At 40.1% G+C, this 23,144-nt stretch overlaps 1 protein-coding gene across 3 annotated transcripts in view; it reads left to right on the top strand.

Moving 5' to 3' along the window:
* Positions 1-9,839, top strand: part of LOC100674992 (zinc finger protein 782-like) — a 31,243-nt gene extending 21,404 nt beyond the window's left edge. For all 3 annotated transcript variants that reach the window (XM_023544672.2, XM_064291114.1, XM_064291113.1), the window contains one exon: positions 6,059-9,839. In XM_023544672.2, coding sequence (XP_023400440.2) covers positions 6,059-8,214 — 2,156 coding nt within the window. In that variant the 3' untranslated portion in view covers positions 8,215-9,839. The remainder of the gene's footprint in view (positions 1-6,058) is intronic.
* The last annotated feature ends 13,305 nt before the right edge of the window (positions 9,840-23,144 follow it).

Here is a 23,144-nt window from a genome sequence, read left to right on the forward strand (position 1 = left end):
AGGCCCATATCAATAAACTCAGACTGGTCCATCTTTATGTTCCTCGTACCATTGTCCCACACTCTCAATTGCCATTTCTACACACATTCCCCCAGGCTTTTGTACTTATTGGAAAAGTTAAGCATTCTTTTGGAGTGTAGCGTACCTCCTCCTGGGTCACATTTTGTACTTCACCTTTTAGGGATCACTAGGACTTAAGTCTTGTTGCAGATATAGAAGCCAAAATCTGTGGTGAGGATGTGTTTTGAGAACATTCAGCGTTTTCTTGTAAGGCATCTGCCTCAGGCAATAACCCAGGCAATGACTCAGACAAAGGCTCTTTAGATACAGCTGGGTTAATCTCATTACATGGGGGTAGAGGGACTAATGGTTTTACTGGGCAGACAAAGATGGAATAATCTCTTCAGGTAAGAGTAAGAGTGCTGGTTCTGTTGGCAGGAAGGATTCAACAGAATTTGGGGACCGTCTCCAGCTTCCGGACTATATGCCCATCCCAAGTTTCAGGATCCCATTGCTTCCCAATCAATGCCCTCACTTTAACTTCAGACACCACTCTAGGTTGGGAATTGAGTTGGTGTTGTAATTCAGCCACTCTTAAGATCAGCCTCTGGGTTTGGTTTTCGGCAGTATCAGCTCTATTGCTAGAAGAAATAAGACTTTCTTTCAAGGCACAAGTGGAAACTTTGAGGTCGTTTATGCAGTGCTTGAGCTTTGACTCTGAAGCCCTGCTCATCTCTCTCTTTCAACAGTTTGTCTAGTGAATGTAGGACCAACCAACCAACTTTCTTATACTTCTCATTATGACAAAATTGTAAAAAGGTGTCAAACATGCAGTCATTCAGTGCCTCGCCTTTCACCAATACCTGATCCATTAGTTGTGAACTTTGCATATTTTTATTGCCACCTCATGCCATGGATTAACAGTGCCCTCTTTACTATTGGAAGCAGAGTCATCAACATCTTTAAGACTAAACCAGACTTGAGAACCAGTTTAGAAGAGCCATCTTTATTATTTTGTTTCTCTAGAACCACTCTTGGTACCAAATGACTTAGGCTGGATTCTGTAAAGAAACAATGAGTAAAGCATATAAATGTCTATACAGAGAAATTTGTATCAAGGAAATAGCTCACACCGGTTGTAGAAGCTGGAATGTCCCAAGTCCATGGGTCAGGCTTTTCCTATTCACATAGCCACAGGGGCTGATAAACCCAGGATCAGCAGGTCGGACAGAAAGGGTCTTGCTCACAGGCTGTGAAGACTGGCAAATCGCCAAATCGGCAAGCAAGATGGCAGGTAAGCTGCTAGCTCAAGTCCCAAGAACCAGAGGTCAGATGAACAGAAGCCAGCTGCAGGATCCAGAGTGAGCAAAAGCCCACAGGCCTTGCCAGAGTGTCCACCTATATTGGATGCAGGCCACACCCTCCAGGAAACTCCCTTTCGACTAATTAGCTACTCACTGCAGATCCCATTAGGGAGGTGATGACATTATATGGAAGTGATCACATCGTCATATGACTGCCAGACTACGTCATAACTGCCAAACCACTGAGAATCATGGCCCAGGCAAGTTGACATACAATCTTAATGATCATACCCCCTAAACAAAAACTGCCCCTTTCCTGCCGCACCCCACTTGTATCAACCATCGATAATCTTTGCATTTTATATATGTGCTTATTTCATTAAGTGAGATCATACAGTGTATATCCTTTTGCAACTGACTTCATTCTGCACAACGTTTTCAAGGTTCATCCATGTTATGGCATGCATCAGATCTTCACTTTTCTTTACAGCTGCATAATATTCCATTGAGGGCGTATACCATATTTTGGTTATCCATTCACATGTTGATGGACATTTCAGTTTCCACCTTTTGGCTATTGTGAAAAGTGAACATTGGTGCCTTCTACCTGTTTTTGTAAATAGTGTTATGGAACTCAGTCAGGCCCATTTTTCTTAGTTATCTAGTGCTGCTATAGCAGAAATACCAAAAGTGGGTGGCTTTAACAGACAAATTTATTTTCTCACAGTTTAGAAGGCTATAAGTATGAATTCAGAGTGCTGGCTCTCGGGGAAGGCTTCCTGTCTCTATCAGCTCTGTAGGAAGGTCCTTTTCTCTTAAAGCTTCTGCTCCTGGGCTATCTTCATGTGGCTTGGTGTTTCTCTTTCCCCATCCCTACTTGTTTCTCCCTCCTGAATCAACTTGGTTTGTATCTCTTTTATATTTCAGAAGAGATCGACTCAAGATGCATTGTACATTAATCCTACCTCATTAACATAATGAAGGGAACTCATTGCCAAATGGAATTATAAACACAGGCAAAGAGGTTAGGATAGACAACACATTGTTAGGGGACGCAATTCAATCCATAACACCATTCTTTTACGTGTTGTCGATTGCTGCCTTCATAATACAGCAGCAGAACTGACTTGTGACAGAGACCATATGGCCAGCCAAATCTATATCTCCATCCGGCCTTTTACAAAAAATGTTTGCCAACCTGTAATCTAGACTGATGGTTTTCACTGCGGGTGATTTTACCCACTGCTTGCTGTCAACTCCAACTCATGGTGGCCCCATATGTGTTAGAGTAGACTGTGCTTCATAGAGTTTTCACTGGCTGATTTTTTGGAAGTAGATCACCACACCTTTCTTCCAAGGTGCCTCTGGATGGACTGGGACTTACAACCTGTTAGTTTACAGCAAAGCACATTGATCGCCTGCACAACCGAAGTATGCTCTAGAGCATAGCCATAACATATTTTAAGTGAATCTAATGTATAGTTAGATATTTATTTCAGACTTTGTACTCTGGAAGGATAGAAACCAATGCTGTTAGAATGTTGAGAAAATATAAAAGTATTTTAGGCCAAAAGAAACATCAGAGTAGAAATACCACAGTCCAATAAACTAGAAATTGCAAACAATGGGAATAAAAGTAAAATCTTGAAATAAACACATATCCTTTAAACAATTGTTTGATCTAAGAGTAAATCAAAGTCAAATTTACATAATATCCATAAAATTGCAAACTTGAACAATGTGTATTACAACCTTTGGGCTACAAGTAAAGCAGTGCTTAGAGGAAAATTTGTAGTCACATTAATTTTTTTTTTTTAATTGTACGAACATGAAGCCAGTTAATTTTTCTCTAGAGAAGCTTTAAAAACTTGTCTGTTAAATTTTTCTTTACTGTCTGTGGACATTTTGGGGAACCCCCATGATTTCTATATTTTGTCACATTCCATCATACCAATTCAGTGCTGTCTGAAACTTCCATCTCATATTCAGTTTATGCTCAAGCCGTTTCCTCCCCCAGCACAGATCAGGATTCAGAGCGGAAGTTGGTGTAAAAGAGGGTGTGATCTGATCTTCTACACATCTTAGTCTTCTGTTATGTCTTTTCTGCTGTTGGCCAGGGAGGAGGTATTTGGGGAATTAGACACTAGTCCTTTTCCTTGTTTTTTTTTTTTTTTTGAAAATAAAAATTTGCGTTTTCAAATATTTTTAGATTTACACGATAATTTCAAAGACAGCCCTCGACAGCCTTCATCCAGATTCCCTTATTGTTAATATCTGTTATTATCATGGTACATTTGTCACAACTGGAGAACCAAGATTAATGCATTATTATTAACTAAATTTCACATTTTATTTGGATTTTACTAGTTTTTTTCACCAATGTCCTTTTTCAGTCCCAGGATACCCTACATGATACAATATTATATTTAGATGTCAAATCTCCTAATTCTCTTCCCATCTCTGACTGTTTCTCACACTTTGTTTTTCATGACTTAGACAGTTTTGAATGCCAATGGTCTGGTATTCAGAGAATGTTTCTCCATTTGTGTTTATCTCGTGTTTATCATAGACTGGGATTATGGGGTTTTGGGGGTTCTCTGCTGTATAGTTAAATTTTATCCTCTTCCCATACTCTATAAACAAGTCACTAAGCATAATGCTCATTCAAGGGGATGAGGGAGTGAGTGTTTGAATACAAATAATGGTAGGGTATAAATATTTCACATTAATTCACTAAGAAAGCACTATCCCTAAATGTAAATGTCCAAATTGAAATTCCAAAACTTTTGAGTGATCAGGTGTAGGTTCGCACTGAGTTTGAGCTGTTGTGTGAGAAAGAGCTCTCCTGGTAATTCTGGAAGACATTGCTTATTAACGGCTTCTGATTTTATCTGCATCACAGGGGGATGCAAATACATCTGAATGAATGTTGTATTTGAGAAAGATGAACATAACTGCATGTGATATATTTTATACCATCTAAGATGCATCAAATAAAGAAGAACTGTTATTTTAGGTATAACCAAAGAAGGGAAAATGCTGCTTATTTAACTATGGACATATTATGAATTTTGAGATACAGACTGATTTCAGTGATGGTACCTTGCTTACAAAGTAGATTTTGTCAGTGTACAAGAGTACTACCTATCCGTTATTAAGATGAATATCATAGGCAGTAAATACTTTTAGATTTTAAGGTAGTGTCGCTTCAATTAGTGGGAAGATATAATACCTTCTGTTTTTTAATTTGGGGAAAGTAGCTTGGCCTTAAAGAATAGCTAGAGTCAGAGTAATGCTAAGGGTGGTATGCAGAGTAACTTAGGGAAAGATCAGGGTTACAGTATTGCTGAGAATGAACCATTAAAGACTGCAAAGGGTTTGGCCAGACTACACCATAAAATATGTTGGACCTGTGGAATGGTCACCTAATATGTGTGTAGTTAGTATAAAACTTTGTTTCCCAAAAAGATGCCCCATCTCTCTTTTATGTGTTGATATCAATACCATGGGCTCAGGACCATCTTAAATTTTTAGGATAGGTCTGCATATTGTTTCCTGGAATGTGGGTAGCACCAGTTCTTACATATATAAGAATTTATATGTTAAATAAATATTAAATGTAGTTTTAAAGTATCTTAGAACAGGATGAAATTTATGATCAGTGAGGATCTCAGAGTTCATATATGCAATATACAATAAAAAGCAAATGGAAAGCAGAGTTAAGGACTGAATTGGCTTTGGCAAAATGAACGAGCACATTGCAAAGATGAAATAGAAAATTTGATGGTCAAGTATGGTTTCTTTTTGAACAACACTCCTATAACCAAGACACCAGAGCCAGGTTAGAACAGTGAGCCCAATTCAGATGGAAAGATGGTTTTTTTCTTCGGTCAGTTTTATACTCTTCCTCTTGTGCATTCGTGTTCATGTGAGTGAATGTCAGAATTAGAGCCATAGGCCATATGTTTTTAAACAAGAGGAAATTGGCACCATTATAAATTTATTTTAGTGTTGATATGTAGAATGAAAAAGAGGGAACTGCAATTGGAAGCATGTAGATTAAGAATATCCTTCCATTGTAATCTGTATTTGATAACAGAAGTATCTGGACTCTGAAAAACCTCTCTAATCTAAACCTGATTCTTACAGATCCCTTGAAAATCTTCATCCACTGAGTTTTCTTCTCTTGCTTATTTTTTTTTTCCTTGTTCCCAAAATCCAGCCCTATTAAAAATCTTCCATTCTCCATTTGCTATTTCCTTTCTTTACTTTCCCTTCTAGACAGGAAAGTTTTATTTTAAAATGTCCTGTACATATGTATATGCATTGCCACTTTTTCTTTTTTCACTACAGCAAGTTTTTTTCTCTCCAAAAGAAGGGGAATATAGAGAATAAACATACTTGGATTTACTTTCTTGTTGGGAAACAACCAGAAAACTGAAGTCATATATATATAGTAGAGTATATGTATGTAAATGAGCCCTGGTGGTGCAGCAATTAAGCACTTGGCTGCTAACTCAAAGTTTGGCAGTTCTAACCCACCAGCTGTACCGCGGGAGAAGAAGACCTGGCGATCTCCTCCCCTAAAGATTTCAGCCTAGGAAACACCATGGTGCAGTTCTGTTCTGTCACATAGAGTTGCTATGAGTTGACATCAACCTAGCAGCAAACAACAACATTAACATATGTACATAAGTCCCATCCAATAAAAAATGTGCTGTTTCATATGCCATTTTTAATTTTGTTTTTAAAAGAGTACCAACTTGATGACTGCTTAGAGAAGAACCTGGGAAACCAAGACAAGCGTTTGTGCCGAGTCTTATTCACCACTGACAAAACGCTGACAAGCAAGCAAGAGAAATTGGCAGGAAAGGCATGTAAAGAGGGCATAGACTTATTTGCTTCAAGAAAAATGCTCTGTACTGATGACACTACAGGACCTGCTTACTTGGGTCTCATACCATTGGCCCCACATTGTAATTATTCAAGAAAGAATGATGATGAGTTTAATGTGTGTGAGAAATGGCTCCTCAGAATTTGGAATGAGAGATCAAATACTGTAGAGGAATCTTTGGCTTATTATCAAAATGTGAAAGCCCTCAGTCAGGAGAAGAAACATATTCAGCATCAGACAATTCAGACTCTTGGGCAGACTTTTGGATATAATGAACACGGAAAAGTTTTCCTTGAGAAGGCTGCCCTCATTACACCAATTACACCAAAACTAAAGTCTTATAATAAATTTGGTAAAAACCTATTTGATAAGTCAACCCTTGCTGTCTCTTGGAGCATTCCCACAGAAGAGAAGAATCACTATGAATTTAATAAAGATGGATGTAGTCAATGTGGGAATAATTTCCATCAGATTGCTCAACTTCAGAGAACTGACAGTGGAGGGAAAACGTCCATCAAAAAATCATACCTCCAAGAACATCAGAGAACACACACAGCAGAGAAATTTTGTGACTATAACAAATGCAATAAGGAAGACTTTAACTGCCAGTTACCTTTAAATGTGTGTCAGAGAACTCATATGAGGGGAAAACCCTTATCTAGGAAGTCAACCCTCATTTTACATAAGAAAGTTCACACAGTGGACAAATGTTACGAATGTAATGAATATGTGACTACTTTTAGCAAGAAGTCAGGACTAAGGAAATATCAGAGCATGCACTCAGAGGAGAGATCCTTTGAATGTAATGAATGTGGAAAATCTTTCAAGCTGAAGTCTTACCTAAGCAAACATCAGATCACTCACACCAGCGAGAGGCCCTATAAATGTGAACAGTGTGGGAAATCTTTCATCCGAAAGTCACACTTCAGTGAACATCAGAGGATTCACACGGGGGAAAAACCATATGAATGTAATGAATGTAGGAAATGTTTCAGATGTAAGTCACTCCTTAGAGAACATCAGAGAATTCACACAGGGGAAAAACCTTATGAATGTAATGAATGTAAGAAATGTTTCAGGTGTAAGTCGCTCCTTAGAGAACATCAGACGACTCACACAAGTGAGAGACCATATATATGTGAAAAATGTGGGAAATCTTTCAAGCTGAAGTCAATCCTTAGACTACATCAGAGAACCCACACAGGAGAGAAACCCTATAAATGTGAAGAATGTGGGAAATGGTTTGGCTCTAAGTCAGCTCTAAGAGGACATCAGAGAATTCACACAGGAGAGAGACCTTATAAATGTGATGAATGTGGGAAATGTTTCAAGCTGAAGTCATATTTGGGTGAACATAAGAAAACCCACCGAGGGGAAACACCTAATGAATGTAATGTATGTAGGAAAAGTTTCAGGTATAAGTCAATCTTAATAAAACATCAAAGAACTCACACAGGGGAGAGACCGTATAAATGTGATGAGTGTAGGAAAGGTTTCAAGTATAATTCACACCTACGACTACATAAGAGAATTCATATGGCAGAGAGACCATACAAATGTGAAGAATGTGGAAAATCTTTTAGGTGGAAGTCTTGCCTTACCCTACACCAGAGAACTCACACCAGACAGAAACCCTTTGAATGTAAAGAATGTGGGAGAACCTTAAGCTGTAAGTCAGCCCTCACCCAACATCAGAGAATACACACAGGGGAGAAACCTTACGAATGTAATGAATGTGGGAAAGCTTTCCGCTGTAAATCAGACCTGAGATTACATCAGATAACACACACAGGTGAGAAACCCTATGAATGTAATCAGTGTGGGAAAGCCTTCTACCGAAATTCTTACCTTAAAGCTCATCAAAGAAATCACAGGGAGAGACCGTATGAATGTGATGAATGTGGGAAAGTTTTCAGCTGGAAGTCAGACTTCAGAGAACATCAGAAAACACATGCAAAGCAAAAACCTTATGAAGTAAGCAACGTGGAAAATATTTCAGGTGTAAGTGAGCCCTAATTCTAATTGCACTCACACAAGTGAGAAATCCTTTAAATGTAGGGAATTAGGAAAACTTTTAGCAAGAAATCAGTACTAAGACAATCTCACAGAACTCATGCATGAGAGAAACTCTATGAATGTAATGAATTAGTATTAGACAACATTCTACTGGAAATCAGACTTCACAGTTTTTCAGCCAGAATTCAGGTCTCATTGGATATCAGACCATTCATCCAGGAAAAAAACCTTAGGAAGGTAATGAATATTGGGAATATTCTGTATGAACTCAACCCTCGGTAAACTCACAATATGGAGAACCCCTCAGAAAATATTACAAATGTGAAAACTTTCTGCCAGAAATCAAACTTCATTGAGCATTAGAGGAGTCACAGTAAGGAAACTTAGACTTTAATATATGATAACCCTTAGCCAAAAGCCAACTTTCTCAATGCAGCAGAAAATACAAAAAAGGGAGAGAAATTTAATAGTATATCAACACACACACACGAAGAAACCCTAGAAATGTAAGGGATATGGGAAATCCACTAGAAGTCAACCCTCGACTTGTGCATTGGTGATTCCCATGTGACACCTACTGATTAATTTGATACCAATAACTATTTCCTCTTCTCCCTAAGCTAACAGTTTTTCTAAATTTCCCAAACATTCTTTCATCCAAGAGATGTCACTAACATCTGGCTAGTGGAATGTGTAGTCGCTGATAGGTCCTGTAAGCAAAATCCTGCATGTTCTCTGCTCTTCCTCATCAAAATGGGATGAAAATAACTGCCAGGGAGACTTTGGGACTCACGAACACAAGATGGACAAGCCAGGGTCCAAGAGTGAGGAAGAAGTTTCCTCCATATATACTGTTTGTGCTTTGGTGTCATGGAAATAAAGTTGTTCTCTGCTGAGCTCTTTCAGGTTTGGCTCTGTGTTACATAGTCATCTTTCAGTTGATACAGCCTATGCATATGACTTCTGTTTGAAGTGTACACTCAGTGTAACATCAGAAAAATAACAAGTGAGAAGGCCATGACAATATTTTCAATGATCATAAGCTCTTATTCCCAATTCTTCATTATTAATAGGATTTAAATACCTTGAAGTACAACATTTCAACAGATAAAAGTGTTTACCAATAAATATTGAATAGCAGATAATTGAGTATAAATGTTTTGGGTGTGTGAAAGTTCAACAAACCATCAAACTTTGTCTCTCAATGACTGTTCTGAGGGAAATCTATTAATTTGGGAAACGTAAGTATAAAGCCTTTATCTAGAAATTGTTATGTCAAAAGTCTTTATTTCATATGAATAAAGACAGTGTCATGAACCAGATCAGCATAAGACCAGTTTCTATGAGGCAGAGGTCAAATATATTTCCACCTTCCCACTTCTCCATTATTTCCTTTTCTATTTCTCTGCTGTGTTCAATAATCTGATGCAGTGGTCACAACTCACAGACTATACTCAGGATATAATTCTGGATGCAACTTAGGATAAACATCAAAAAACTCAGGGTACAACTCAGGGAGAAAGTGCATCTCTCCCTTGATCAAGCAGGGTAGCTTCAGGTAAGCTTTCACTGGAAAGGGTCTTCCTCAAGGCGACTCTCGGGCAGCTCTTCTCTGGACCAGGACTCCTTTGCTCTCAGATTCCAGGGTTTTTACAAGCCAGCTCATGTAACTCTTTGTCAGTTACAAGGTGTGCTTCCTAGCTAAGCTGGGTAAAGGCCAGCTACTGGATGGAGCTCCCTCAGCCAATCCAGGTAAAGGTCAGCTGCAGGTGGGGCATGCGTAGAACATTCTCTATCACTCTCCTGAACACCAAATTGGGAGGGGGGCCTCTTACTATCCAACTGTTTTTGTTTGCTGCTTGTTTACTGTGAGTAACTGCTTTCATTTGCCAACACTTTGTGTCTCCTGCATATGACTTGATCCAACTAGATGACCATAACACCCATGGACTGGTCAAAGCTACTTGTTAGGATCTTCATCCTAGTAATCTTGTGGCTACTTGGGATCCAGAGACAGTCTTTAAGGCAATTTATGTATGTGGTGCAGAAATTGGCATGGCAAGCAGGGTCTGATCAAGCCTAATGATGGCATTTTGGAAGTTTAAGGGCGGAAACCTGCCAGTCTTAGTCCCAGGGTGGAGATGTCAGCTCAGGGAATAAAAAGTTCTAGATCCCCCTGGAGGAGTTGTTTGGGAGACACACGGTGTCTTAGTTGTGCGGCTATAACAGAAATACCACAAGTGAATGGCTTTAACAAAGAGAAATTTACTTTCTTACAGTTTAGGAGGCTAGAAGTCCGAATTCAGGGTGCTGGATCTAGGGGAAAGCTTTCTGTCTATGTCAACTCTGGGGGAAGGTCCTTGTCTCTTCAGCTTCGGTTTCCTGGTTCCTTGGAAGTCTCCATGTGGCTTAACACCATCTTCCCCCATCTGTCCTTGCTTAATCTTCTTTCATATCTTGTAAGAGATTTACTCAAGACACCCTACACTAACCCTGCTTTAGAGACAGCCCATTCCCGAATGGGATTATAGTTGCAGGCATAGAAATTAGGATTACAGCACATATTTTTGGAGGACACAATTCAATCCATAACATTCCACCCTCTAGCCCCCCAAAATTCATGTCCTTGCCACACGCAAAACACATTCACCTTATCACATCATCACAAAAGTCTTAACTCCAAGTCCAAAATCTCATCTTCTGAATCATCTAAATCAAATACGGGTGTACTCCATCTAGGGGCAAAATTCCTGTTCTGTGAACCTGTGAAATCTAGACTACAAGTTATCTGTTTCCAAAGAGCAACAGTGGAACAGGCACAACATAGACATTTCCATTACACAAGGGAGAAACTGGAGGGAAAGAAGGAATAATCGGCACCAAGCAAGTCCAAAACCCTGCTTAATGATTTACATTAAGGCTTGAAAAGAATCCTCTGTTCTTTGGGACAGTCTGGGCAAGGGCCCTGCCCTCTAAACTCTGGGTGTTGGCCATGCTGTCTGGATTCTGAGTTGAGACCCCACAACCCTGGGCTTCAGCTTCGCCTTCTAGGCCTACTGGGATGGCAACTCTGCCCCCTTGGCTTTGAGCCACCCCATTCTAGCCCATCTAAGTGGTGACCCTGCTCCCTTGGCCCTAGCAGGCCCTGTTCTTGTGGTCCCTGGGCATGGCAGCCCTACCCCCTCAACTTCAGGCAGCAGCCCCATCCCCCTAGCAAACCTTAGTGGCAGCCCCACACTCTGGAACTGAGGTGGTGAAGACCTGTCTCTTTGAAGCCTAGGCGGCTGTGGCCCCACCCTTTGAAACCAGGCAGCCCGTCTGCCCACGCTCCTTCCAACAATTCTGCTGATCTCCAGGTTGCTTCAGGGCTGGTTCTTTTCTTGGAGGACAACAGACGTAACTCCTTTGGCCTGTTTTCCTGTCTGTAAAATTCCAAAGGCAGGCAGCTTTCTTTTCTTTCATCCTCTCTGTATTCCCTTCTGTCTAAGCTGGTGGTTTTTCTGCTGTGGTGGTTGGTTAGATCTATTAGTCACAGGCTTAATCTCTTTAACAAAAGATTGTGTAGCCATGTGTCCTTAATTTGTGCAACAGAATTCTCCAGGTCTTTAAATGTTGTTTTCATTTTGCACAGTTCATTTTTAAGTCCATCTCTTTCCTGTTGCATTTTACTATAAGTGGCAAGGATAAACCATGCAGCCCCTTTCGCATCTTGCTTAGAAATCTCAATCAAATATCCAAGCTCATCACTTAAAAGTTCTACCTTCCACCAAACATTTGTACACAATTCAAGGAAGTTCTTTTGCCATAGCCCTTCCTCCATTGTCGAATTATATGTTCATCATTTCCTTTTAAAGCCTCACCAGAAGCATATTTCTAGCAATATTCTGTTGTTGCTGGTGCCATATGTATTTTCTAAGACAATAGAGATCTTATGGCTCCTCACTTCTTTTGAGCCCTCACCAGAATGCTTTTGATGGCCATAATTCTACCAAGTGTCTCTTCAAGGCAATCTCACTTTTACTATTAAAAAAAAAAAAAAACTATTAGGCATCTTAAAACTTTTCCAGCCTCTACCTGTTACCCAATTCCAAAATTACTTCCACACTTTAGGTATCTATTAGAGCAGCACTCCTACTTCTCAGAACCAAATTCTGTCTTAGTCATCTAGAGTTGCTGTAACAGAAATACCACAAGTAGATGGCTTTAACAAACAAGTTTATTTTCTCACAGTTTAGATGGCTGGAAGTCTGAATTCAGGGCACTGGCTTTAGGAGTGTAATGGCTAATAATGCGACTCTGGGGAAAGGTTCTTGTCTCTTCAGCTCCTGTTTCCTGGTTCCTTGGAGATCTCCATGTGTCTTGGCGCCTGTCTTCCCCCATCCTGCTTGCTTAATCTGCTCGTTTTATATCTGTTAAGAGATTTGCTTAAGACACGCCCTACACTAATCCTTCTTCAAAGACAAATACAACCCATTCCCAAATTGGATTACAATCACAGGCATGGAGGTTAGGATTTAGAACACATACTTTGGGAGGACACAATGTAATCCATAACATGGGATAAGTGAAGCAAAAAGACTGTCCTCGTTAACCTGTTGGAGTTCACTGTGGGCAAGGGCTGAATGCTGTGAGTGTGGGGAATGAGCTGCCTATCAGATGGTTTTCTATTCAGATCCCATGCCTCCGCCATCAGCACACTGAAACTGAACAAGTGGCTGGATCCCAAGCCAAGCTGCATCCTGTTACACAAGAGGCCAGCAAAAACACCGCCAGTGGTCAGGCTGTGGTAAGTAAACCTAAAGCTTTCAGTGAAAAAGAAATTCAGAGTCTGAAGGAATGATTTGGCCAGAAGCCAAGGGAGGACATGTTGGTGTGGTTTACTCACCATTATGATGAAAGAGTCACCACTACCGCAGTGACCAGAGGAGAATAGCATTGTTTCGGTGTAATGGCTAATAACGTGGCCCTGCAGTGCATGAGATCTATTACTACCTGTCAGGCTACTGAGGCAGTGTGAGCTGCAGATACTCTGCTACCCATTATGGACTGGGTGAAGCTTATTATTATTATTTTATTGGGCTTTAAGTGAATGTTTACAATTCAAGTCAGTTTCTCATACAAAAACTTATATACACATTATTATGTGGCCCTAGTTGCTCCCCTACAATGTGGTAGCACACTCCTCCACCCTACCCTGTATTTCCCATGTCCATTCAGCCAACTACTGTCCCCTTCTGCCTTCTCATCTTGCCTCTGGACAGGAGCTGCCCATTAGGTCTCATGTATCTACTTGAGCGAAGAAGCACACTCTTCACCAGTATCATTGTATGTCTTGTAATCCAGTCTAACCTTTGTCTGAAGAGTTGGCTTTGGGAATGGTTTTAGCTCTGGTTTAACAGAGAGTCTGGAGACCATGTCTTTTGGGATCCCTGCAGTCTCAGTCCGACCATCAAGTCTGGTCTTTTTACTAGAATTTGAGTTCTGCATCCCACTTTTCTCCCCCTCAATCAGGGACTTTCTTTTGTGTTCCCTGTCAGGGAGGTCATTGGTGGTAGCTGGGCACCATCTAGTTCTTCCAGTTTCAGGCTGATGGAGTCTCTGGTTTATGTGGCCCTTTCTATCTCTTGGGCTCATATTGTCCTTATGTCTTTGGTGTTCTTCATTTTCCTTTGCTCCAGGTGGGTTGAGACCAATTGATGCATCTTAGATAGCTGCTTCCCAGCTTTTAAGACCCCAGACACCACTCACCAAAGTGGGATGCAGAACATTTTATTAATAAACTTTGTTATGCCAATTGACCTACATGTCCCCTGAAACCGTGGTCCCCAGACCCCCACCCCTGCCACTCTCCCTCAAAGTGTTTGGTTGTATTCAGGAAACGTCTTAGTTTTTTGTTTAGTCCAGTTGTGCTGACTTCCCCTGTATTGTGTGTTGTCCTTCTCTTCACCTAAAACAATTCTTGTCTACTATTTAGTTAGTGAATACCTGTCTCCCTCCCTCCCCACCCTCTTAACCATCAAAGAACATTTTCTTTTGTGTTTAAACCTTTTGAGTTCTTATAATAGTGGTCTCATACAATATTTGTCCTTTTGCAGCTGACTAATTTCACTCAGCATAATGCCTTCCAGATTCCTCCATGTTAATGTTTCATGGATTCATCGTTCTTTACGGTTGCATAGTATTCTATTGTGTGAATATATCATAATTTGTTTATCCATTCATCTGTTGATGGGTGCCTAGGTTGTTTCCACCTTTTTGCTAATATGAACAGTGCTGCAGTGAACATGGGTGTGCATACATCTATTCATGTGAGGACTCTTATTTCTCTAGGATATATTCCAAGGAGTGGGATTGCTGGATCATATAGTACTTCTATTTCTAGCTTTTTAAGGAAGCACCAAATCGATTTCCAAAGTGGTTGTACCGTTTTACATTCCCATCGGCAGTATATAATTGTTCCAGCCTCTCCACAACCTCTCCAACATTTATTATTTTGTTTTTTAGGTTAATGCTAGGCTTGTTGGGGTGAGATGATATCTCACTGTAGTTTTGATTTGCATTTCTCTAATGGCTAATGATCATGAGCATTTCCTCATTTATCTTTTAGCCGCCTGAATGTCTTCTTTGGTGAAGTGTCTGTTCATATCTTTTGCCCATTTTTAATTGGGTTATTTTTCCTTTTGTTGTTGAGGTTTTGCAGTATCTTGTAGATTTTAGAGATTAGATGCTGATCGGATTTGTCATAGCCAAAAACTTCTTCTCAGTCTATAGGTAGTCTTTTTACTCTTTTGGTGAAGGCTTTGGATGAGCATAAGTGTTTGATTTTTAGGAGCTTGCAGTTATCTAGTTTCTCTTCTGGCATTTGTGCATTGTTAGTAATGTTTTGTATTCCGTTAATACCATGTATTGGGGCTCTAGCATTGTCCCTGTTTTTTCTTCCATCATCTTTATCATTTTAGATTTTATATTTAGGTCTTTGATCCATTTTGAGTTAGTTTTTGTGCATGGCATGAGGTATGGGTCTTGTTTCATTTTTTTGCAGATGGATATCCAGTTGTGCCAGCACCATTTGTTAAAGAGGCTGTCTTTTCCCCAATTAACGGACTTGGGCCTTTGTTGAATATCAGCTGCTCATAGCTGGATAAATTTACGTCTGGATTCTCAATTCTTTTCCATTGGTCTATGTGTCTGTTGTTGTACCTGTACCAAGCTGTTTTGACTGCTGTGGAGATGTAACAGGTTCTAAAATCAGGTAGTGTGAGGCCTCCCACTTTGTTCTTCAATAATGCTTTACTTATCCAGGGCCTCTTCCCTTTCCATGTGAAGTTGTTGATTTGTTTCTCCATCTCACTAAAAAGTGCCATTGGAATTGGGATTGCGTTGTATGTATAAATGGCTTTGGGTAGAATAGACATTTTCACAATGTTAACATTTTTATAATGTTAAGTCTTCCTATCCATGAGCAAGGTATGTTTTTCCACTTATGTAGGTTTTTGGTTTTTTGCAGTAGTGTCTTGTAGTGTTCCTCGTATAGGTCTTTTACATCTCTGGTTAGATTTATTCGTAAGTATTTTATCTTCTTGGGGACTATTGTAAGTGGTATTGATTTGGTGATTTCCTCTTTGATGTTCTCTTTTTTGGTGTAAAGGAATTCAACTGATGTTTGTATGTTTATCTTGTATTCTGATACTTTGCTTAAATCTTCTATCAATTCCGGTAGTTTTTTTGTGGATTCTTTGGGAGTTTTCTGTGTATAAGATCATATCATCTGCAAATGCATTTTACTTCTTCCTTCCCAATTTGTATGCCTTTTATTTCTTTTTCTACCCTAATTGCTCTAGCTAGGATCTCCAGCACAATGTTGAATAAGAGTGGTGATAAAGGGCATCCTTTGTCTGGTTCCCATTCTCAAGGAGAATGCTTTCAGAATCTCTCCACTTAGGATGATGTTGGCTGTTGGCTTTGTATAAATACCCTTTATTATGTTGAGGAATTTCCCTTGTATTCCTATTTTGCTGAGAGTTTTTATCATAAATGGGTGTTGGACTTTGTCAAATGCCTTTTGTGTATCAGTTGATAAGGTCATGTGATTCTTGTCTTTTGTTTTCTTTGTATGATGGATTACATTGATCGTTTTCCTAATGTTGAACCATCCCTGCATACCTGGTATGAATCCCACTTGGTCATGGTGAATTTTTTTTTTGGGATATGTTGTTGAATTCTATTGGCTTGAATTTAGTTGAGGATTTTTATGTCTAAGTTCATGAGGGATATTGGTCGGTAATTTTCTTTTTTTGTAGTGTCTTTACCTGGTCTTGGTATCAGAGTTATGCTAGCTTCATAGAATAAACTTGGGAGTATTTGATCCTTTTCTATGCTCTGAAATACTTTTAGTAGTAGTAGTATTAACTCTTCTCTGAAAGTTTAGTAGAATTCTCCCATGAAGCCGTCAGGGCCAGGGCTTTTTTTTTGTTGTGTGTTTTTAAATTACCTTTTCAGTCTCTTCTTCTGTTATGGGTTTATTCAGTTGTTCTACCTCTGTTCGTATTAGTTTAGGTAGGTAGTGTTTTTCTAGAAGTTTGTCCATTTCCTCTACATTTTCAAGTTTGTTAGAGTATAATTTTTCATAGCATTTTGTTATGACTCTTTTAATTTCAGTTGGGTCTGTTTTGATATCACCCATCTCATTTCTTATTTGGGTTATTTGCTTCCTCTGCTCTTTTTCTTTTGTTGATTTTTTCATAGAACCAGCTTTTGGTCTTGTTAACTCTTTCAGTTGTTTTCTGTTCTCTATTTCATTTAATTCTGCTCTAATTTTTATTATTTGCTTTCTTCTGGTGCCTGAGGGCTTCTTTTGCTGCTCTCTTTGTTTGAGATCTAGGGTTAATGCTTTGATTTTGGCCCTTTCTTCTTTTTAGATGTGTGCATTTATTGCTATATATTGACCTCTGAGCACTGCTTTTGTTGTGTCCAAAGGTTCTGGTAGGATGTATTTTCATTCTCATTTGATTCTGTGAATTTCTTTATTCCATCCTTAATGTAGTTTTTGAGCAAGGTTTTGTTCAGTTTCCATGACTTTGATTTTTTTTTTTCCTTACTTTTTCTGTCATCGATTTCTACTTTTACGGCCTTATGGTCAGAAAACATGCTTTATACTATTTCAGTGTTTTGGATTCTGTTAAGGCTTGCTTTATGGCCTGATACATGGTCTATTCTGGAGAATGTTGCATGTGCATTGGAAAAGAAAGTATACTCGTCTGCTGTTGAATGTTGTGTTCTGTATGTCTATGAGGTCAGGTTGGTTGATTGTGGTGTTTAGATCTTCCGTGTCTTTATTGAGCTTCTTTCTGGATGTTTTGTCCTTCACTGAAAGTGGTGTGTTGCTCTCCTACTATTATTGTGGAGCTGTCTATCTCTTTTTTCAATGCTGTTAGGGTTTGTTTTATGTATCTTGAAGCCTGTCATTGGGTGCATAAATTTTTAATATGGTAATGTCGTCCTGGTGTATTGACTCTTTAATCATTATATAATGTCCTTCCTCATCCTTTGTGATGAATTTTACTTTAAAGTTTATTTTGTCAGAAATTAATAATGCTACTCCTGCTTTTTTTGATTGTTGTTTACTTGATGTATCTTTTCTCATCCTTTGAGTTTTGGTTTGTTTGCGCCCCTAAGTCTAAGGTGTGTCTCTTGTAGGCAGCATCTAGACAGATCTTTTTTTTTATCCATTCTGCCACTCTCTCTTTATTAGTGCATTTCGTCCATTTACATTCAGTGTAATTATTGATAGGTATGAGTTTAGTGCTGTCATTTTGATGTCTTTGTGTGTGTTGTTGACAGTTTCTTTGTTCCACTTAATTTTCTGTGCTGAGTTTTTTTTTTTTTTACATATTTTCTTTCCATCTTTTTCATTGTTGTCGATTTTGTATTTGCTGAGTCTATATATTTTTCTTTTTTATTTCATTGTGTAGGATTGTTAGTTTCCTTTGTTTCCTTAATAGCTTACTTAATATTTACCCCCATTTTTCTAAGTTTAAACCAATCTTTTATTTCTTTATATCGCCTTGACTTCCTGTCCATATGCAAGATCTATGACTACCTTTTTTAGTCCTTCTTTTGTGTTTTAATTATGTCATCTTTTACATAATGACATCAGTTTCCCTATTTTCAGTGTTTTAGCTTTGATTTATTTTTGTGATTTCCCTATCTGGATTGATATCTCATTGCTCTGTCCTGTGTTCTAGTCTTGCGTTGTTATCTGATTTTATTGATTTTCTAGTATTTCTCATAATTTTGGTTTGGTTTTGGCAAGTTCCCTAAACTTCTGTTTATCTGAAAATGTCCTAATACCACCATCATATTTGGGATACAGTTTTGCTGGATATGTAATTCTTGGCTGGCAATTTCTTTTTCCTTCAAGGCTTTATATATGTCACCCCATTGTCTTCTTTCCTGAATGGTTTCTGCTGAGTAGTCTAAGCTTAGTCTTATTGACTATCCTTTGTAGGTGACTTCATTTATCCCTAGAAAACAAAAAACCAAACCAAACCCAGTGCCGTCAAATTGGTTCCAACTCATAGCGACCCTATAGGACAGAGTAGAACTGCCCCATAGAGTTTCCAAGGAGCACCTGGTGGATTCGAACTGCTGACCCTTTGGTTAGCAGCTGTAGCACTTAACCACTCCGCCACCAGGGTTTCCTTTGTCCCTAGCTGCTCTTAAAATTCTCTTTATCTTTTGTTTTGCAAGTTTGATTATAATATGTCTTGGTGACTTTCTTTTGAGATCTGTCTTGTGTGGGGTTCAGTGAGCATCTTGGACAGATATCTTCTCATCCTTCACAATATCAGAGAAGTTTTCTGCCAACAAATCTTCAACAATTCTCTCTGTATTTTCTGTTATCCCCTCCGTTCTGGTACTCCAATCACTCATAGGTTATTTCTCTTGATAGAATCCCACATAATTCTTAGGGTTTCTTCATTTTTTTTTAATTCTTTTTTCTGATTTTTCCTCAAATATCTTGGTGTCAAGTGCTTTATCTTCAGTCTCACTAATTCTGACTTCCGTTGCCTCAGTCTGCCGCTATAACTTCCTATTGAGTTGTCTAATTCTGAAATTTTATTGTTAATCTTCTGGATTTCTGTTAGCTGTCTCTCTGTGGATTCTTGCAGCCTGTTAAATTTGTCATTACGTTCTTCTCCAATCTTCTTAAGTTCCTTTATTCCTTTGTCTGTGTGCTCTTTGGCCTGGTCTGTGTTTTGCCTGATCTCCTTCCTGATCTCTTGAAGAGTTCTGTATATTAATCTTTTGTATTCTACCTCCAGTAATTCCAGGAAGTTCTCTTCATTTGGAAGATTTCTTGATTCCTTATTTTGGGATCTTGCTGAAGCCATCGTGATCTTCCTCTTTGTATCAGTTTTTATTGACTATTGTCTCTGAGTCATCAATAAGTTATTGTATTTATTTATTTTATGTTTGCTTACAGTGCCCTAGCTTCTTGTTTTGTTTGATTTTGATATGCCCAAATAGGCTGCTCTTGTGAGCTAGTTTGATTGTTGGCACCTTTGAAGCTCTAACGTCCTGTCTCCAGGTGGTTGGAGCTGTTACTAGGTATATGAGCCCAGGAGTCCATTTACTTTTCTTGTATGGATTCAGCTCAGGTGTTCAGGTAGTACATCACCAAGTGTGTGGTGCAGGCTCTCACCTACAGTCTTAGATGAGCAGGGGTGATTGTTGTAGGTACAGGTATCTGGCTGCAGTAGGGGTCATATGCAGAGCAAGGCAGGAGGCTGATAGCCACCCCTGAGTGTCTGTGAGGAAAGCATGTCCCTCTTCCCTAGAGTGTGTAGGTGGGTGGGTTTTGCAGCCAGACTATGGGGATGCAGTGCTGTTGGCTGTAAGGACTGGGAGGCACCACTTATTCTTGGACCCCTGTCATGGGCGGCTAGGTGGCCTGGTTGAGCCGCCAGTCCTCAGATCCCTGAGGTGGGTAGGTAAGGATTCTGCTTAATAAGCAGAGTGGTATTGAATGTCATGAACCTGCCCCTCTATCATAAAGCTGATACAGTTGAGGTTAAACTTCATGTATGTACCCTGTTGTACTATGGTAATGAGGGCCTACACTGTTGTAACAGGCCCACGTGTCTATGGAGGGGTGAAAGGCATTCAAAGTCCTTGGACCCGTTATGCCTGTGCCCAGGCAAGGGAGCTGTTTCTGCCCTGAGTTCCCAGCTCAGGGAAGCTGGCAGATTATTTTTTCCTGTTTGTTAATTTGTTCCCTCTCAAAGGCCAGGAGAATGGCTCAGGGCAGGTGATGGGTCTTACATCCAGCCCAAGAGATGGATCTGAAGCCGGCTTGGACCCAGTGCAGAGCAGGAAGGGGGCAGGTAAATGGAGAGAGGTTTTTCCCAAAGGGGTGTTTTTTGATCCACATGGTAGATTAGACACATCTTTTGCCTATCTTCACTGATTCTGGAGGCATTGAGTTGACTCTCTGCTGCTCGGTCTCTCCCAATGTGGAAAATGTGTCCTAAGTGCCACTGCTTGCCTCACCAGTGGATCTGGTCTGCAGGGTGCCAGTTCCCACTGGGTCAGGTGTGGCAACTCCGTCTCTCCTTCCCCCGCCACTCAGTCCAGTTCCTCAGCTTTACCTTTGATGTTCAGGGATCCTAGATTGTTGTATATAAATGATACATTTGTCTTTTTGGGTCTTTGTCGTAAGAGAGACTGCAGGAGGTGTCTGATTACTCCACCATCTTGGCCCCACTTCTCTGTGATAAGTTTGTTTTTAATGGCATACCTCATTCTGGGAAATCTTCCTCCCCTGTAACCCTGCATCCTTTTCCCACTGAGAAGGTGTCTGTGCCCTCTGTGCAGCAGACAGCAATGTATGGGCACCAGGAGATGGGGTGGGGGGACCACCTGAGTTTGGCCAAATGCCCCTTTCATACAACGACTTAGACGATGTGATTGGGAAGGGGGGTAGGGGAGGGTCAGGGTGGAAATATAAGATGGTGTTGCTTCTTGCCCTGGGCATGCGCCCAGAGGAGGTCACAGAGGGGACTTGTGGGATTCTTCTTGTCTGGCACTGCTTAAGTGACTACAGGGCTGCTCATGGGGTGACCAGTGGGCCCTGTGGTGACCCCTCAGGGCTTGGGCCTTCTGCAGCGCCATCAGGGAGAGCTATATGGTGGTATTTGCTCTGTGCAGTGTCCCTAAGAAAGACACAGATGGGACCTCTGATTCATGATCCATGGGTTAGACACCACTTAGAGGGGGCCTCTGAGGGTGAGCTGACAACAGGCCCGTCCAAGAAAGACCCTTAGATTCGAGCAGTAAGGGAAATGGAAGATGTGGATGAAAACTGAAAGGTTTGAATGGGCTCTATGTGAAATGTTCAGAAAAAATGTTTTCTCTGAATGTATTTTGGAGACAGAAATATTGTGTTTAAATGAAGAACACTTTTACTTGCCTAGATTGTATGTAAAAGCTGAAGGTATGCAAGCCTATCTTTAGGCCAGCTTTAATTAGACTTGTTAAAGGGGGGACTAAGATTTAACTAAAACCATAGGCTGCTCATTTCAACACAATAGTCCTGTGTGGAGAATAGACTGGGGTTTAGGCCAAAGTGATCTCCAAACAGCAAAGACTTGAACTTTGTAGCAGGAAAATTGTATTAAAAAAAAACAAATTACCTACAGACAGAAAGATTAGTACTGGAAACAATCAGCTCTGTGAAGTGGGTTGTAAGAGGTATGTCACGAGTTTGAGGTTTTTGTTTTTTTCTCTGCTTGTGGGAAGTAACCAACAACCTGGCTATGGAGTCAGGAAAAAAAAAAGTAACAGATAGCTACCTTATTAAAGAAATGCCCATGTGGGGCAGAGCCCTGTGGAAATCAGAGGGGTGCATTGAGGCAGGAATGTCACTTCCCATCAGAAGAACCCCCTTTCCAGGAATGAAAGCTGGTTGCAGCCAGCAAGCAGTGTGTGCTTGCTTGAGGTGATCACAATGGTCCATGAGATACATAGAAGTGGGAGAGGAGCAGCAATGCAGAGGTGGACTGAGCCTAAACATGTTCCACTTGTACCCTCTGAGGAACAGAAAGCCAATACAACTGTGCTATATGTCAACATGAGAGAAAGACTGCATGACTTTGGGGGCAGCTTTCTGAGGGGAAGGCCCTGTGCACAGCTGGCAACTCAAACTAATGCTGGTAGCCACTGGAGGCTATACTTAACTTTGGACTGGACTTTCCTACAGAGATGCTCAGAGTTCTACAAGAGAACCACAAAGAAGATCATGCGTGTTTTTTCAGACTAAGGACCATGCTTTTATCCTCAGAGCAAATGGGCATTTGAAACATTGGCTGTCTAAAACTTGGAAATTGTTTAAGGGAAATAAATGCTTGCTCTGTTAAAGTAAAGCAAGGAGATTTACTGTGGGCTCAATAACAGTCCAGACTGGTGAAAACATCTAATTTTACAGACAGAACAAATGCTTCCAAAATGGTGATGCTGCAGAGACCTTTTAAAGGGTGAGAACAAGGGACATGAGCTGTGCTATTTTGATTGGACATTGCAAACTTAGATTAATACAAGACAGGTTACTGGAAGTGAGGCTAGGTGGGGGAAGGTTACAGGGCATTTCTCTCTTAGAAACAACTTGCTCAAGTAAAAATTTTCTCATCAACAGTTAACTGGGAGACCTAGATAACAGTCAGCATTAAGGCCTTCTTCCTTAGACGTTATTTCAAGAAGGGGCTTCATAGCTCCTGTGGAACTAGATATATTAAAAGAAAGGCAAGATGGAGTAGGGCCCCAAACTCTAAAGCAACCATTTTACTTTAGTCAAGTGCCTCAGTTTACTTAGTCAAAATAAAGGCACTAAGGGCTAGCTTACACATCTTTGTGAGTATGTGCTTACACTCAAA

This window comes from Loxodonta africana, chromosome 9 (genome assembly GCF_030014295.1).
Source record: "Loxodonta africana isolate mLoxAfr1 chromosome 9, mLoxAfr1.hap2, whole genome shotgun sequence".
Taxonomy (NCBI): Eukaryota; Metazoa; Chordata; class Mammalia; order Proboscidea; family Elephantidae; genus Loxodonta; species Loxodonta africana.